Below are 17,948 nucleotides of genomic sequence, written 5' to 3' on the forward strand. Positions count from 1 at the left end.
GGACATGATCCCAGGGGGGCTGAGGCCATGGGTTGAGGCCTAGAGAAGCAAGGGAAGGCTGGGAGACCCCTGGGACATGATCCAGGGGGGGCTGAGTTCATGGGGTTGGAGGGAGGGGCCTAGTGAAGCAAGGGATGGCTGGGAGACCCTTGGGACATCATCCCGGGGGGGGCTGAGGTCATGGGAGTTGAAGGGAGGGGCCTAGTGAAGCAAGGAATGGCTGAGAGACCCCTGGTACATGATCTCAGGGGGGGCTGAGGTCATGGGGTTGGAGGGAGGGGCTTAGTGAAGCAAGGGATGGCTGGGAGACCCTGGGACATGATCCCGGTGGGCTGAAATCATGGGGTTGGGGGGAGGGGCCTACTGAAGCAAGGGATGGCTGGAAGACCCCTGGGGCATGATCCCGGGGGGGGGGGGGGGGGGGCTGAGGTCATGAGGTTGGAGGGAGGGGCGCATTGAAGCGAGGGATGGCTAGGCGACCCCTGGGACATGATCCTTGGAGGGGGCTGAGGTCATGGGGTTGGGGCCAAGTGAAGCAAGGGATGGCTGGGAGACCCCTAGGACATGATCCCGGGGGGGCTGAGGTCATGAGGTTGGAGGGAGGGGCCTAGTGAAGCAAGGGATGGCTGGGAGACCCCTGGGACATGATCGGGGGGGGGGGAGCTGAGGTCATGGTGTTGGGGGAGGGGCCTAGTGAAGCAAGGGATGGCTGGAAGACCCCTGGGACATGATCCGGGGGGGGGGCAAGGTCATGAGGTTGAGGGGAGGGGCCCAGTGAAGCAAGGGATGGCTGGGAGACCCCTGGGACATGATCACGCTGGGGACTGAGATCATGGGGTTGGGAGGAGGGGCCAAGTGAAGCAAGGGATGGCTGGGAGACCCCTAGGTCATGATCAGGGGGGGGGGCTGAGGTCATCGTGTTGGGGGGAGGGGCCTAGTGAAGCAAGGGATGGCTGGGAGCAGGAGTGCAAAGCTTTTAGCTGAAGAGCAGGGGAGATCAGACTACACAGTAGGACTCACCTGGACATGCTCCGTCTTCCTCTCTCCAGTCAGATGGAACCTTATAAACATTGACATGTTTAACGTACTCTGTCCTCCACCACAAATGTCGAAGATTTTCCGCACTTAGAGAACTAATAAGTCTTCTTCCCAGTATTAGATTTGTGTTGTAAGCAGGGCCGTCTTTAATATTGATTGGACCCTGGGCAAAAGTTCTCTTTTGCTCACCCGAATTCCCTTATCAAATATTTGCAGGTAGCGCGGGCTCAAGGGGCAGCTGCTTGGTCCCCACAGCAAAGACTGGGGCCCGGGGCAGCTGCCCCTTTTGCCCCGCATCAAAGATGGTTCTGGTTGTAATGCACAAAACTTCACCCGCACTCTTTAACATTCATACACCACGAGGGTTTCGTGGAACCTCTGATGTCTGGAGAGATCCGATTTCTTTACAAAGCTTTTCTCACACTTGGTGCACTCATACGGCTTCTCCCCCGTGTGGGACCTCTGATGCACCACGAGGTCCGATTTGGACACGTAACTTTTCCCGCACTCGTGGCAAGAATGCGGCTTCTCGCCCGTGTGATAGACCTGATGCCTGAGCAGCTGCGATTTCCGCGGATAACACTGCCCACACACGGAGCAGGAGAATGGCTTCTCGCCCGTGTGGCACCGCTGATGCCTGGAAAGATGGGACTTCTGCGAAAAGCATTTCCCACACTCGGGACACAAGAAAGGCTTTTCCCCCGTGTGAGACCGGTGATGCCTGATGAGATCTTGCTTCCGCAGGAAACACTTCCCGCACTCCGTACAGGAAAACGGCTTCTCTTCCACGTGGGACCTCTCGTGCTTGGCCAGCTCTGACTTGGTTAGAAAACACTTCCCGCACAGCGGACAGGACTGAAGGTTATCATCCGCCGCGTGAGAGCTCTTGTGTATAGTGAGGTTGTATCTATGTACGAAGCACTTCCCGCACTGCAAACACTGGTGCGGCCTCTCACCCGTGTGAGATCTTTGGTGCCTATCGAAGTCGTACCTCTTGGCGAAACATTTCCCGCACACGGAACAGGAATACTGCCCATCTTCTTTGTGGGATCTTTTATGGACCAGAAGACTGGATTTTAGACTAAAACATTGCCCACAATCGGTACAGGAAAACAACTTATCCGTATGAAGGGCGGCACCGTCGTTTGGCATTAAGATCGAAGGTGGTCCGTCCGCACTCTGAGGCAACGGGTAGACGTTTTCAGCGAAGAGGTCTTCTTCAGGACAATATTGAGTAGTGTCCACATCCACTTTGCCATCTGGAGACCAAGAAAGATGACCATCTGAGGTTCTCCTAACGTCACATCCTAAAAAATAAATAAATGAATGAAAAGATTATTGCTATATGTAGTTGGTTGATCTTGACCAGAATTCAAACACACATCAGGTAAGTAGATGTGCCAGAAAAGCCCAGAACGTATTGGAACTAGAAGACTATTGCCTATATAGGCTGGACTATGACATGAACAGATTGCTTAGTGGTCTTCAGATGCGCTTTATTACCAAAAGTATTGCCTTTACACGCACATGAACGTTAATGGAATCCCAGTCTTAGTCCGTAGGGTTCAATATTGAGTTAGCTCCACCCTTTGCAGCTCAGTTGGCCTCAGATTTATCCCACAAAGTCTTCCTGAAGAAGTGGGTTTATCCCATGAAACACGTTGAGACACAACTGTATAAGGATCCCCCATATACTCTATATTGTCCACGTTTTTGGGACGCCTGCCTTTACACGCACATGAACGTTAATGGAATCCCAGTCTTAGTCCGTAGGGTTCAATATTGAGTTGGCCCCCACCCTTTGCAGCTCAGTTGGCCTCAGATTTATCCCACAAAGTCTTCCTGAAGAAGTGGGTTTATCCCATGAAACACGTTGAGACACAACTGTATAAGGATCCCCCATATACTCTATATTGTCCACGTTTTTGGGACGCCTGCCTTTACACGCACATGAACGTTAATGGAATCCCAGTCTTAGTCCGTAGGGTTCAATATTGAGTTGGCCCCCACCATTTGCAGCTCAGTTGGCCTCAGATTTATCCCACAAAGTCTTCCTGAAGAAGTGGGTTTATCCCATGAAACACGTTGAGACACAACTGTATAAGGATCCTCCATATACTCTATATTGTCCACGTTTTTGGGACGCCTGCCTTTACACGCACATGAACGTTAATGGAATCCCAGTCTTAGTCTGTAGGGTTCAATATTGAGTTGGCCCCCGCCCTTTGCAGCTCAGTTGGCCTCAGATTTATCCCACAAAGTCTTCCTGAAGAAGTGGGTTTATCCCATGAAACACGTTGAGACACAACTGTATAAGGATCCCCCATATACTCTATATTGTCCACGTTTTTGGGACGCCTGCCTTTACACGCACATGAACGTTAACGGAATCCCAGTCTTAGTCCGTAGGGTTCAATATTGAGTTGGCTCCACCCTTTGCAGCTCAGTTGGCCTCAGATTTATCCCACAAAGTCTTCCTGAAGAAGTGGGTTTATCCCATGAAACACGTTGAGACACAACTGTATAAGGATCCCCCATATACTCTATATTGTCCACGTTTTTGGGACGCCTGCCTTTACACGCACATGAACGTTAATGGCATCCCAGTCTTAGTCCGTAGGGTTTAATATTGAGTTGGCCCGCCCTTTGCAGCTTTAACAGCTTCAACTCTTCTGGGAAGGCCGTCCACAAGGTTTAGGAGTGTGTCTATGGGAATGTTTGACCATCCTTCCAGAAGTGCATTTGTGAGGTCAGGCACTGATGTTGGACGAGAAGGCCTGGCTCGCAGTCTCCGCCATAATTAATTTCAAAGGTGTTCTATCGGGTTGAGGCCTAGTCAAGTTCCTCCACCCCAAACTCGCTCATCCATGTCTTTATAGACCTTGCTTTGTGCACTGGTCCAAATCATTTGGTGGAGGGGGGATTATGGTGTGGTGGGGGATTGTTTTTCAGGGGTTGGGCTCGGCTCCTTAGTTCCAGTGAAGGAAACTCTTAAGGCGTCAGTATACCAAGACATTTTGGACAATTTCATGCTCCCAACTTTGTGGGAACAGTTTAGGGATGGCCCCTTCATGGCTCAAAGCAAGGTCCATAAAGACATGGATGAGCGAGTTTGGGGTGGAGGAACTTGACTGGCCTGCACGGAGTCCTGACCTCAACCTGATAGAACACCTCTGCGGTGAATAAGAGCTGGAGGGTTCCTTCAGAGGTTGCTAGAGGTTCCTTGAGCTGTAATGGAATGATCTTCTGCCTGCACTGACCTCCAATGTGTAAAGAGATGGGGGTTTATCCATGAGAAAGACAACCTAATGTGCAAGGTGGGTGACGTAGTAAGAGCTCAGTTCTTGTCATACTCTAGACCAGCCTTTCTCAACCCTAGGGTTCCTCCAGAGGTTGCTAGAGGTTCCTTGTGCTGTGATGGATTGATCTTCTGCCTGCACTGACCTCCAATGTGTAAAGAGATGGGGGTTTATCCATGAGAAAGACAATTTAATGTGCAAGGTGGGTGACGTAGTAAGAGCTCAGTTCTTGTCATACTCTAGATCAGCCTTTCTCAACCCTAGGGTTCCTCCAAAGGTTGCTAGAGGTTCCTTGAGCTGTGATTGAATGATCTTCTGCCTGCACTGACCTCCAATGTGTAAAGAGATGGGGGTTTATCCATGAGAAAGACAACCTAATGTGCAAGGTGGGTGACGTAGTAAGAGCTCAGTTCTTGTCATACTCTAGACCAGCCTTTCTCAACCCTAGGGTTCCTCCAAAGGTTGCTAGAGGTTCCTTGAGCTGTGATGGAATGATCTTCTGCCTGCACTGACCTCCAATGTGTAAAGAGATGGGGGTTTATCCATGAGAAAGACAATCTAATGTGCAAGGTGGGTGACGTAGTAAGAGCTCAGTTCTTGTCTTACTCTAGACCAGCCTTTCTCAACCCTAGGGTTCCTCCAGAGGTTGCTAGAGGTTCCTTGAGCTGTGATGGAATGATCTCCTGCCTGCACTGACCTCCAAAGTCAGGTTGTCATTCTTCATAACTCAAATATCTTGGATGTGCGATATAGGACTGTGCCCAGCAGAAGTGAAAATTGGTTTTGATGGATCTACAACGAATTGCATCTTCCTTCAAGGAAAAGGATCCCTGATGAATATATAGTGTATGTAGACCTTGTTTTGATCCTAGGGCCCTACCTCTCTCGATGGTGGAAAGCACTAGAGCAGTCTTTCTCAACCAGGGTTCCATGGAACTCTAGTTTTCCTCCAGATAGAGGTTGCTAGATGTTCCTTAAGCTGTGATGGAATGATCTCCTGCCTGCACTGACCTCCAATGTGTAAAGAGATGGGAGTTTATCCATGAGAAAGACAATCTAATGTGCAAGGTGGGTGACGTAGTAAGAGCTCAGTTCTTGTCATACTCTAGACCAGCCTTTCTCAACCCTAGGGTTCCTCCAGAGGTTGCTAGAGGTTCCTTGTGCTGTGATGGATTGATCTTCTGCCTACACTGACCTCCAATGTGTAATGAGATGGGGTTTATCCATGAGAAAGACAATCTAATGTGCAAGGTGGGTGATGTAGTAAGAGCTCAGTTCTTGTCATACTCTAGACCAGCCTTTCTCAACCCTAGGGTTCCTCCAGAGGTTGCTAGATTTTCCTTGAGCTGTGATGGATTGATCTTCTGCCTGCACTGACCTCCAATGTGTAAAGAGATGGGGGTTTATCCATGAGAAAGACAATCTAATGTGCAAGGTGGGTGACGTAGTAAGAGCTCAGTTCTTGTCTTACTCTAGACCAGCCTTTCTCAACCCTAGGGTTCCTCCAGAGGTTGCTAGAGGTTCCTTGAGCTGTGATGGAATGATCTCCTGCCTGCACTGACCTCCAATGTGTAAAGAGATGGGGGTTTATCCATGAGAAGGACAATCTAATGTGCAAGGTGGGTGATGTAGTAAGAGCTCAGTTCTTGTCATACTCTAGACCAGCCTTTCTCAACCCTAGGGTTCCTCCAGAGGTTGCTAGAGGTTCCTTGAGCTGTGATGGAATGATCTTCTGCCTGCACTGACCTCCAATGTGTAAAGAGATGGGGGTTTATCCATGAGAAAGACAATCTAATGTGAAAGGTGGGTGATGTAGTAAGAGCTCAGTTCTTGTTATACTCTAGACCAGCCTTTCTCAAACCTAGGGTTCCTCCAGAGGTTGCTAGAGGTTCCTTGTGCTGTGATGGATTGATCTTCTGCCTGCACTGACCTCCAATGTGTAAAGAGATGGGGGTTTATCCATGAGAAAGACAATCTAATGTGCAAGGTGGGTGACGTAGTAAGAGCTCAGTTCTTGTCATACTCTAGACCAGCCTTTCTCAACCCTAGGGTTCCTCCAGAGGTTGCTAGAGGTTCCTTGAGCTGTGATGGAATGATCTTCTGCCTGCACTGACCTCCAATGTGTAAAGAGATGGGGGTTTATCCATGAGAAAGACAATCTAATGTGCAAGGTGGGTGATGTAGTAAGAGCTCAGTTCTTGTCATACTCTAGACCAGCCTTTCTCAACCCTAGGGTTCCTCCAGAGGTTGCTAGAGGTTCCTTGAGCTGTGATGGAATGATCTCTTGCCTGCACTGACCTCCAAAGTGAGGTTGTCATTCTTCATAACTCAAATATCTTGGATGTGCGATATAGGACTGTGCCCAGCAGAAGTTAAAATTGGTTTTGATGGATCTACAACGAAGTGCATCTTCCTTCAAGGAAAAGGATCCCTGATGAATATATAGTGTATGTAGACCTTGTTTTGATCCTAGGGCCCTACCTCTCTCAATGGTGGAAAGCACTAGAGCAGTCTTTCTCAACCAGGGTTCCATGGAACTCTAGTTTTCCTCCAGATAGAGGTTGCTAGATGTTCCTTAAGCTGTGATGGATTGATCTCCTGCCTGCACTGACCTCCAACGTGAGATCTTCATAACTCAAATATCTTGCGTGTGTGATATAGTGCTGGACCAGTGAGAACTGGTTCTGATGGATCTGCAATGACGTCCGTCTTCCTTCAAAGAAGCTTATCCCTGATGAATGTATGATGTATGTGGATCTTGTTCTGGTCCTAAGTTGCTACCTCTCTTGATGATGGCATGCTCTAGAGCAGCCTTCGTCAACTAGGGTTATACCAGAGGGAAAATGTTGACAAAGTCTGTAATAGACCAATTGGATTGCGAAGTAGCAGAAATAAGAGAAGAGTCAAATTTTTAGGACCCACCTGGGCTGATCTCTGTAGGAATGTCCTCCCCTTGAATTGTCACCATGACAAACTCCTCTGTAGACGGGGGATCATCCGCCACATAAACAACATCTTCTTCCTCTTTAATCTCCCCATCGATGTTGATCAGATCTTCAACCTAAACACAAAATAGCAAACATATACTGTATGAAGCAAGACTACAAAGACTACATAGAAAAAAACTCATCCTGTAAGGTCCAAGCATTGTCTGAAGATATCAAACGTTGTTGGGTCATTTCGTGTTCAGGACACTTATTCTCACCTACCTGGAGATGTTGAGGGACACTGTGATGTTCCTGTATGGAATCCCGGGAATAAAGAGGATGGGGACATCTCTCTGGTGGGTTCCTGGAGTAAGACGATTCCACCACGAGATCCTTGTAGAGATCATTATGTCCTTCAGAAAACTCTATGACATCATCATCTTCTATCTCTTCTTTAACAATAATATCGCGTTCACATGGATTTCCACTCTAAATCAATAATTAAAAATATAATCGAGTGTAAAATATCCAACCTACAGGGTCGTGAGTTAATTCTCTGACATTGTTAGTCATCTACCTGATGATGGTGGGGGATGGTGTGACCTTCCTGTGTGGAATACAGAGGACGGGGACATCTCTCTGGTGGGTTCCCATTACTGGATCCATCTGTAGATGTTTGGTTGTCCTCGATATGGATATCCTTGTGTCCTTCTAAATACTCCCACTCCTCCATGGAGAAATAGACAGTGACATCCTGACACCTTATAGGAACCTGACACACACAATGATACAGTCACCATCCAGACACATCCCTTGTCTGTTACTGGATAATGTCCCAGAATTCCCAGAATCCTCCTCACCTCTCCTGTCAGCAGATCAGTGATCTTCTTGGTGACTTCTAGAATCTTCTGCATGTTGTGTCTCTTGGGTTTTGAGAAGTGAAATGGAGGGATTGTGATGGTCACCCGGTCACCAGACTTTACAGGAGGCAAACTCTGAAAGAACAAGGGTAATATTACGAGTCTTCTCCCAGAATCCTCCTCACCTCTCTGGTCATGACCATGGAAAGGACAACAAAACAACCAACATGTTTTGTGGGGCCCATAGATCTGTTCCTCAGGGCTTGAGTAAGACACCAATTAATAAATTAACCACCATAACTTTTAACAAATCAAGCAATCAAACCCTGAGGACTGGGCCACTTCTGGGTCCCTAAACCATTCCACTGTAAAATTGTATATAGACTACCCAATTTGGATGACCCCCATTTTTGAGAAGCCCCCACTTTGTGGACAGCTACCAAACCCAAGCCATCAACCTCTTCTTGGATTTTATCAGTAGAGATAAGAGTGATGTCATGTGACCTCCCAGAATCCTCCTCACCTCTCCGGTCAGGTCTGTGTTTTATTAATAGAGATAAGAGTGATGTCATGTGACCTCCCAGAATCCTCCTCACCGCTCCGGTCCGGTCTGTTTTTTATTAATAGAGATAAGAGTGATGTCATGTGACCTCCCAGAATCCTCCTCACCTCTCCGGTCAGGTCTGTGTTTTATTAATAGAGATAAGAGCGATGTCATGTGACCTCCCAGAATCCTCCTCACCGCTCTGGTCCGGTCTGTGTTTTATTAATAGAGATAAGAGCGATGTCATGTGACCTCCCAGAATCCTCCTCACCTCTCCGGTCAGGTCTGTGTTTTATTAATAGAGATAAGAGTGATGTCATGTGACCTCCCAGAATCCTCCTCACCCCTCCGGTCAGGTCTGTGTTTTATTAATAGAGATAAGAGCGATGTCATGTGACCTCCCAGAATCCTCCTCACCTCTCCGGTCAGGTCTGTGTTTTATTAATAGAGATAAGAGTGATGTCATGTGACCTCCCAGAATCCTCCTCACCTCTCCGTTCAGGTCTGTGTTTTATTAATAGAGATAAGAGTGATGTCATGTGACCTCCCAGAATCCTCCTCACCTCTCCGGTCAGGTCTGTGTTTTATTAATAGAGATAAGAGTGATGTCATGTGACCTCCCAGAATCCTCCTCACCTCTCCGGTCAGGTCCGTGTTTTATTAATAGAGAGATAAGAGTGATGCCATGTGACCTCCCAGAATCCTCCTCACCTCTCCGGTCAGGTCTGTGTTTTATTAATAGAGATAAGAGTGACGTCATGTGACCTCCCAGAATCCTCCTCACCTCTCCGGTCAGCAGGTAGATGATCTCCAGGGTGAGGTTTATTACGCTCTCGTTCATGTGACTCCAGACATCGTCCATCCTCACTGGCGTGATCTATACCGAACTCTCCACTCTCTTGAAGGACAATAAGCTGAGAATTATCTGGGCTGTACTGGGACGAGTATTATCTTCAGTAACTCCCCCATGTCCCATAGAGGGCGCTGTGCTGTGCTCTTATCAGAGTTAGTGCGCTGCCTACTAGGCATGAAGGAACCTACCTAATGGTGATACAATATTAGTCTCCTATGTAGGACTCTGGATGGCTGATACACGCTCAGTGATATTCTTCAGTACTGCACAAGGGTTTCTACGGGCAATACAGACAGTTTGTACTTCAGACTGGTAAATGTAGCACCAGACGCAAAGGCTGGGGGTAGGGTTGCCACCTCACCCCTTTAAACCCGAACACCTTTGAATTACATGGGTTCTGAGGCTAATTAAATGCAGATAAGGCACCGAATGAGTTTAATCACCTCCTTAATCAGCCACAGAAGCTGTGTAATTAATATGTGTTCGGGATTAAAGGGATGAGGAGGCAACCATAGCTGGGGGTGAAGCTGGATTTCTCCCAGATTGGCACACTTGGCAATGGATGTCAAGGACTTGTGTCCCTCTTGAGAGCCCGAGTGGCTCACATAATTGGGTCTTTTGGGTCACGATCGGGTAGGCTTGGTTCCCACCTACAGGCGCGACCACGCCTCTACGCAATTTTCACATGGCGCATTTAGGGCAGCCCTATGATCCCAATGGGCTTTCCTACGCCCAAAAAAAGTCCCTTGACGCTTTTCCGAAAATGCTCTACACCAAACAGCATGGTGCGTGTTCCCGACACGTAGCGTGAACCTAGCCTATAATATATAAATATATATAAAATTACCCCTGCGGTTGGATATTATAATGCTATATATATATATATATATATATATATATATATATATCAGCATACTATGCTGCCTTCTATTACCAGCTTACGGTAATAGACGATGGCACAACGGGGGAGTTACTGGGTGTAAATAGAAAACAAGATCTTATTACCTCCTCTACTGCCCTTTCCAGCAATGTCTCCTCTCTACTTCCTCTTGACTCACCTTTCACCCAGAACTTCCTGTCTGTAACTGACATCACTTCCTACGCCCCCCCCCCCTCGTTATCACTTCCTGTCCGTGCGTTCCACGTTGTATAAATGAGGCCACCATCTTGTGGTGGATATAAGAACCGCAGCCAACGTTAACAGTCCAACCTCTCGTAGTTGCCAGTCCTCCTTACGTTACGGTTGAGCCCCTAGTAAAAAGAATAAACCCAAGTTTTTCTGAAATTAGAAAAAAAATAAAAAATTTGTACTAAAAATTGAATTATAACCACTGAATTTTGGCAACATTTTTTTTGGTGGGGGGAGTACAAAAGTTTTGGGCCCATGTTAACAGGCTTTTGCTCGCTTTGATCTGGTTTTTGAATTCCTGTACAAGTCTACGGGGGTGAAAAAAACCTGTTTGACACAGGTCAGAAGGAAGTTGACTGAAGGTCAGATGGGCCTGTCGATGGATTTTATATAATCTCAGAGGTATCTGAAATAGTTTCAATTAACCTATGAGCAGGGCTTTTTTTCCCACGGGAACGCGGTTCCGCCACCTTCAGAGCTGAATTTATGTAATGGCAAGAGGTGCTGGGATATGCTGGAGGATCTACTGATGCTGGCTGCTGGGGGATCTATAGTTGGGATGGGTCTGTTGTTGCTGGTGGGAGATCTATTGTCACTGGGGAAGGGGTATATTGTTGCTGGGGGATCTACTGTTGAGTGAGGGGTCTATTGTTGCTGGCTGCTGTAGGGTCTATTGATGTTGGCTGCTAGGAGATACTGTATATATTTTTTGACGGGGTCTATTGTTGTTGCACTGGATCTATTGTTTTGGTGGGGTCATCAAGTGGTGGGGGTCTGGAATTACTGGCTCTATCTATTTTTCCTGTTTTTTTTTTGTTAGAATTAACAAATTCCATACAAATGACTCCAAATTGCACCAAAATAAAAGGATATTTGGTATTGTATTCTCTAAAAAGGGTGAAACCGGGAGGTGGCTAGGGGGCTACCAAGGGACTTGCTTAAAGGTGGGTAGGGGGTGGAGACAAGAGGTGAATTGGAAGTGGGGAGCAGGGGCGGACTGACAACTCATGGGGCCCCCGGGCAATAGGAAATTATGGGGTCCCCGGGCAATCAGAGATTATGGTGCATAAGTACACAGTAGACACAAACTCCCACACACAGTATACAATCACACAGTATACACAGACATGTTTCTATTGGCTGAGAAGGAACTGGAGAGGTGGGGCAGCTATAATCTCAGGATTTTTACACCAAAAGGATGTTGGTAAGGGACATTTCAGAGACAGATGTAAAAAAAAAACACAGATTTTTACATACTGTCCCTGGTTTTACTGAGGCTGGCAACCCTAATGGGGCCCCCTAGTGGTATGGGGCCCTCGGGCAGTGACTGAGTGGCCGAATGGTCAGTCCGCCCCTGGTGGGGAGTACATACACCTATTCCCTGAGAACAAAAAGCCCTGCATATGATCAAAGACCATCCACACAGGGCCTTACTATGAGTCCCAGAGAACTAGGGTGAACTAGGATGAGGAATAACGGGACTTAATCTGTCATGGCCACTAAGCTGGTATGGGGCCTTTGACATTTGCAAGCAGTGATATAGAACTACTAGAGGGGAAAAACCAAGTAGGGGAACAAGAAACCATGGTAGAGGTCCCTTCGGACTCAAAGGTGTATACAAGCTCAAGTGTTTCAGAAAAGTTTCTTATATACATGCCTTCAAATTTGTGGGGTTGACAGATAACCTAACAAGGGTCGGATGACCATTGGATGATACGCTAACAAGGGCCAGGTGACTATTGGAAGAACCTGTGGGGAATATAACTCAACAGAAAATATGGTGGATGGTTGTGCTTAATACTTGTTGGGGTTTTCAAGATACTGCCATGCTGGCCAAACAATGGATTCCTGTAGAGAAAGAACCCTCAACAGGTTTCATAACTCTCTGGTGGCCACTTCATCAGGAGAAGCTTACATTCCTTCTGTCGTTAGGTATACCTGGAAAGATGGGCACATCTAATAGTATGAAGCCTTCAATGTTGGTGGTTGTTAAGGTCCTCTTGGGACTTGGTTCGAAGGGGACTTCAAGTTTTATGAGGAGAATCTCCAGCTGGTGAGGTACATCTGAAGACTGGGGCTTTCTATCTAATTCCTACTGGAACCAGAGACCTCCTGTCCCAACTGGTTACTGGTACTATTTGTCTTTGAAGTAGTTGTAGAATACATAATTATTTATTAAATGGCTGCTATGGCCAACTAAACCCAACACTGCGCAGTTTAATGATGGTATAAACTTATCAGGTGAATGCCACCCAATAAGTGGGTGGACAAGTAATGCTTTTATTAGTAGGCTTGAGTTTCAATTGCTTTGCTCTTGTGTTCTTGAAGGTCCTCATTTATCCAGGTCATGGTATAACTGTTGTGTAGCCGTAGATCTGTAGTCATATCTCTAGTGAGTGTAGACCCTAAGGGCTCGTTTACACATGTGGCCGGGGTTCTTAAAAGCAGACAATCAAGTTGTGGTTTTACTGCTCCTTGACTGTCCACCTTAACTAGAAAATGCAGGGCTGTACATGTACTGAGGCTACAATGTTTTGCAAGTGACTAGAGGTGCACCCCAATCACCCATGAGTTGCAGTGGGTCAGGATTTGGAGGTTTAAAGCAAGCGGTGAGGAGGCCACATATCATCTTGACTTCAGTATGATGGCTTGGGCCCTCACGCCTTATGATCCTCAGGCGTTTGACTAGCTCTAGAGCCCAAGCCTGCAACCACGATAAATCGCAGGGCCCTGTGTGATAATATGCTCCAAGCATGTCGTGTGAGGAGTTGTATGTAGATCAGGGGATGGCGTGAAGGTGGTCTTGGACCTTACATTGTGCACCAGTGACAGATATAAGAAACAGCATTAAGGACCAAGACTGAAAACTGATTCATAGTTCAGTTCCAAGAGGACTTTTTTTTATGTAGTAACCCAGCAGGAGGGATCGGCCATGAAGAGCGGCTATGGGGAGCCTACAAGAATGTTACTGGCAGAATCACCAAAATAATGTTCATGGCAAGTTGACTAACGCTAATGATGAGGAAAAACTTAGAAAAAGTCCCTCAAGGCGTGGTCTTTTTATTACTTTCTCTGTCCAATATGTGAGATACAGTATTAGAAGTTTTCAAATGTTTTTGTTGTTCCATCTTGAAAATGCTTGATCCTCAGGCATTTGGCTAGATCTACAGAGCCCAATCCTACAAACACGATAGATCGCAGGTTCCTGCGTGGGCTCCAGGCATGTCATGAGAGTTGGATGTAGATCAGGGGATTAAGCGAAGATGGTCTTGGACCTTACGTTGTGCATGTGTTTGGCAGATATGGGAATCAGCATTGAGGACCAAGACGGAAAATCGATTCATAGTTCAGTTCCAAGATGACTTGTCAAATGTAGGACCCCTACGTTACTAGCAGAATCACCAAAATATTGTTCACGGCAAGATGACTAAAGCTAATGGTGAGGAAAAACTTGGCAAAAGTCCCCTCAAGACGTGGTCTTTTTATTACTTTCTCTGTCCAATATGTGAGATACAGTATTAGAAGTTTTCAAATGTTTTTGTTGTTCCATCTTGAAAATGCTTGATCCTCAGGCATTTGGCTAGATCTACAGCGCCCAATCCTACAAACACGATAGATCGCAGGTTCCTGCGTGGGCTCCAGGCACATCATGTGAGTTGGATGTAGATCAGGGGATTAAGCGAAGATGGTCTTGGACCTTACGTTGTGCATGTGTTTGGCAGATATAGGAATCAGCATTGAGGACCAAGACGGAAAATCGATTCATAGTTCAGTTCCAAGATGACTTGTCAAATGTAGGACCCCTATGTTACTAGCAGAATCACCAAAATATTGTTCACGGCAAGATGACTAAAGCTAATGGTGAGGAAAAACTTAGAAAAAGTCCCTCAAGGCGTGGTCTTTTTATTACTTTCTCTGTCCAATATGTGAGATACAGTATTAGAAGTTTTCAAATGTTTTTGTTGTTCCGTCTTGAAAATGCTTGATCCTCAGGCATTTGGCTAGATCTACAGCGCCCAATCCTACAAACACGATAGATCGCAGGTTCCTGCGTGGGCTCCAGGCATGTCATGTGAGTTGGATGTAGATCAGGGGATTAAGCGAAGATGGTCTTGGACCTTACGTTGTGCATGTGTTTGGCAGATATAGGAATCAGCATTGAGGACCAAGACGGAAAATCGATTCATAGTTCAGTTCCAAGATGACTTGTCAAATGTAGGACCCCTATGTTACTAGCAGAATCACCAAAATATTGTTCACGGCAAGATGACTAAAGCTAATGGTGAAGAAAAACTTGGCAAAAGTCCCCTCAAGACTGGGTCTTTTTATTACTTTCTCTGTCCAATATGTGAGATACAGTATTAGAAGTTTTCAAATGTTTTTGTTGTTCCGTCTTGAAAATGCTTGATCCTCAGGCATTTGGCTAGATCTACAGCGCCCAATCCTACAAACACGATAGATCGCAGGTTCCTGCGTGGGCTCCAGGCACATCATGTGAGTTGGATGTAGATCAGGGGATTAAGCGAAGATGGTCTTGGACCTTACGTTGTGCATGTGTTTGGCAGATATAGGAATCAGCATTGAGGACCAAGACGGAAAATCGATTCATAGTTCAGTTCCAAGATGACTTGTCAAATGTAGGACCCCTATGTTACTAGCAGAATCACCAAAATATTGTTCACGGCAAGATGACTAAAGCTAATGGTGAGGAAAAACTTGGCAAAAGTCCCCTCAAGACGTGGTCTTTTTATTACTTTCTCTGTCCAATATGTGAGATACAGTATTAGAAGTTTTCAAATGTTTTTGTTGTTCCATCTTGAAAATGCTTGATCCTCAGGCATTTGGCTAGATCTACAGCGCCCAATCCTACAAACACGATAGATCGCAGGTTCCTGCGTGGGCTCCAGGCATGTCATGTGAGTTGGATGTAGATCAGGGGATTAAGCGAAGATGGTCTTGGACCTTACGTTGTGCATGTGTTTGGCAGATATAGGAATCAGCATTGAGGACCAAGACGGAAAATCGATTCATAGTTCAGTTCCAAGATGACTTGTTAAATGTAGGACCCCTACGTTACTAGCAGAATCACCAAAATATTGTTCACGGCAAGATGACTAAAGCTAATGGTGAGGAAAAACTTGGCAAAAGTCCCCTCAAGACGTGGTCTTTTTATTACTTTCTCTGTCCGATATGTGAGATACAGTATTAGAAGTTTTCAAATGTTTTTGTTGTTCCGTCTTGAAAATGCTTGATCCTCAGGCATTTGGCTAGATCTACAGAGCCCAATCCTACAAACACGATAGATCGCAGGTTCCTGCGTGGGCTCCAGGCATGTCATGAGAGTTGGATGTAGATCAGGGGATTAAGCGAAGATGGTCTTGGACCTTACGTTGTGCATGTGTTTGGCAGATATAGGAATCAGCATTGAGGACCAAGACGGAAAATTGATTCTTAGTTCAGTTCCAAGATGACTTGTTAAATGTAGGACCCCTACGTTACTAGCAGAATCACCAAAATATTGTTCACGGCAAGATGACTAAAGCTAATGGTGAGGAAAAACTTGGCAAAAGTCCCTCAAGACGTGGTCTGTACAAATATGAGATATATTTAGAAGTTTTCAAACATATGTAGCAAGGCCCCCGGGGGGCTGCTTGGATTTATCTGTTCGTCTTCATTGCCCCGACCCTGTGAACATTCCAGCCCACCTGACACTCTGGGTTCAGACATCTTTTTCAGGCACCTTTAAAGGACATTTCACGCAGGGCAAATATATTTATATTATTATCTCAGATTTTACTAGAGTAAAACCAAGAGTCAGTGGCGTTACTAGGGTTGGTGTCACCCGGTGCGGAAAAAAATGGTGTCCTCCACCACCAACTATAGCCCCCCCTCAGTACAGACCCCTGCCCTCCCTCAGTATAGACCCACCCTATTCAGTATAGACCTCCTCCTCTAAGTACTGGACCCTCTCCATCAATATAGACCCCCCTCCCTCAGTATAGACCCCCTCCGTCAGTATAGACCTCCCTCCATCAGTACAGACACCCCCCCAGTGCAGACCTCCCACCCCTAGCAGTACAGACACCCTCCCCCTCAGTACAAAGTATTGAGACGCCTGCCTTTACACACACACATTCATTTTAATGACATCTCAGTCTAAGCCCTTGTACACACGATCGGAGATTCCGACGGAATGTGTCCGATCGGAGCGTTTTGTCGGATATTCCGACTGTGTGTGGTCTGCATCGGACCGTTTCCGTCGGAATATCCGTCAGACCAAATTTTCCAACTTGCCGGAAAAATTTTCTGTCAAAATGCTCCGATTGGACATACTCCGATCATGTGTAGAGAATTCCAATCGGACAAAGTGCCACGCATGCTCAGATCAAATTCCTACATCAAAGCTATTGGCTACTAGCCTGAACGTAGTCCCGTCGTAACGAAATAACGCCATCACGTTCTGAACGATCGGATTTTCCGACAACTTTGTCCGACCGTGTGTATGCAACAGTTTCGGACAAAATCCGACAGAGATTTGGTTGTCGGAATCTCCGATCGTGTGTACAAGGGCTTAGTCCGTAGGGTTCAATATTGAGTTGGCCCACCCATTGCAGCTATAACATCTTCAACTCTTCTGGGAAGGCCGTCCACAAGGTTTAGGAGATGTGTCTATGGGGATGTTTGACCCATTCTTCCAAAAACGCATTTGTGAGGTCAGACACTCATGTGGACAAGAAGGCCTGGCTCGCAGTCTCCACTCTAATTCATCCCAAAGGTGTTTTCTCGGGTTGAGGTCAGGACTCTGTGCAGGTCTGTCAAGTTCCTACACCCCAAACTCGCTCATCCATGTCTTTATGGACCTTTCTTTATGGACTGGTGCGCAGTCATGTTGGAACAGGAAGGGGCCGTCCCCAAACTGTTCCCACAAAGGTCCAAAATGTCTTGTTATGCTGACGCATTAAGAGTTCCCTTCACTGGAACTAAGGGGCCAAGCCCAACCCCTGAAAAACAATCCCCACACCATAATCCTCCCCTCCACCAAATGATTTGGACCAGTGCACAAAGCAAGGTCGCTAAAGACAAGGATGAGCGAGTTTAAGGTGGAGGAACTTTACTGGCCCACACAGAGTCCTGACCTCAACCCAATAGAACACCTTTGGGATGGATTAGAATGGAGACTGCGAGCCAGGCCTTCTTGTCCACATCAGTGCCTGGCCTCACAAATGTGCTTCTGGAAGAATGGGTCAAACATTCCCATAGACACACTCCTAAACCTTGTGGACGGCCTTCCCAGAAGA

General features: G+C 46.6%; 2 protein-coding genes across 2 annotated transcripts in view; one reads left to right on the plus strand and one right to left on the minus strand.

Annotated features, from left to right (window-relative positions):
* Nucleotides 1-10,313, minus strand: part of LOC143955555 (uncharacterized) — an 89,920-nt gene extending 79,607 nt beyond the window's left edge. Inside the window, exons 1-3 of the mRNA XM_077465616.1 lie at nucleotides 9,453-10,313; nucleotides 8,125-8,259; nucleotides 7,842-8,036 (exon numbers count right to left, since the gene is read on the minus strand). Of these exons, the coding sequence (XP_077321742.1) occupies nucleotides 7,842-8,036; nucleotides 8,125-8,259; nucleotides 9,453-9,530 (408 nt within the window). The 5' untranslated portion in view covers nucleotides 9,531-10,313. The remainder of the gene's footprint in view (nucleotides 1-7,841; nucleotides 8,037-8,124; nucleotides 8,260-9,452) is intronic.
* LOC143955620 (uncharacterized) overlaps nucleotides 1-17,948 on the plus strand; it is a 231,789-nt gene that overhangs the window by 106,798 nt on the left and 107,043 nt on the right. The gene's annotated exons all lie outside the window — the stretch shown is intronic.

Source organism: Lithobates pipiens, unplaced genomic scaffold (genome assembly GCF_037356315.1).
Source record: "Lithobates pipiens isolate NorthernLeopardFrog02 unplaced genomic scaffold, aLitPip1_a1.2 Scaffold_35, whole genome shotgun sequence".
Classification (NCBI taxonomy): domain Eukaryota; kingdom Metazoa; phylum Chordata; class Amphibia; order Anura; family Ranidae; genus Lithobates; species Lithobates pipiens.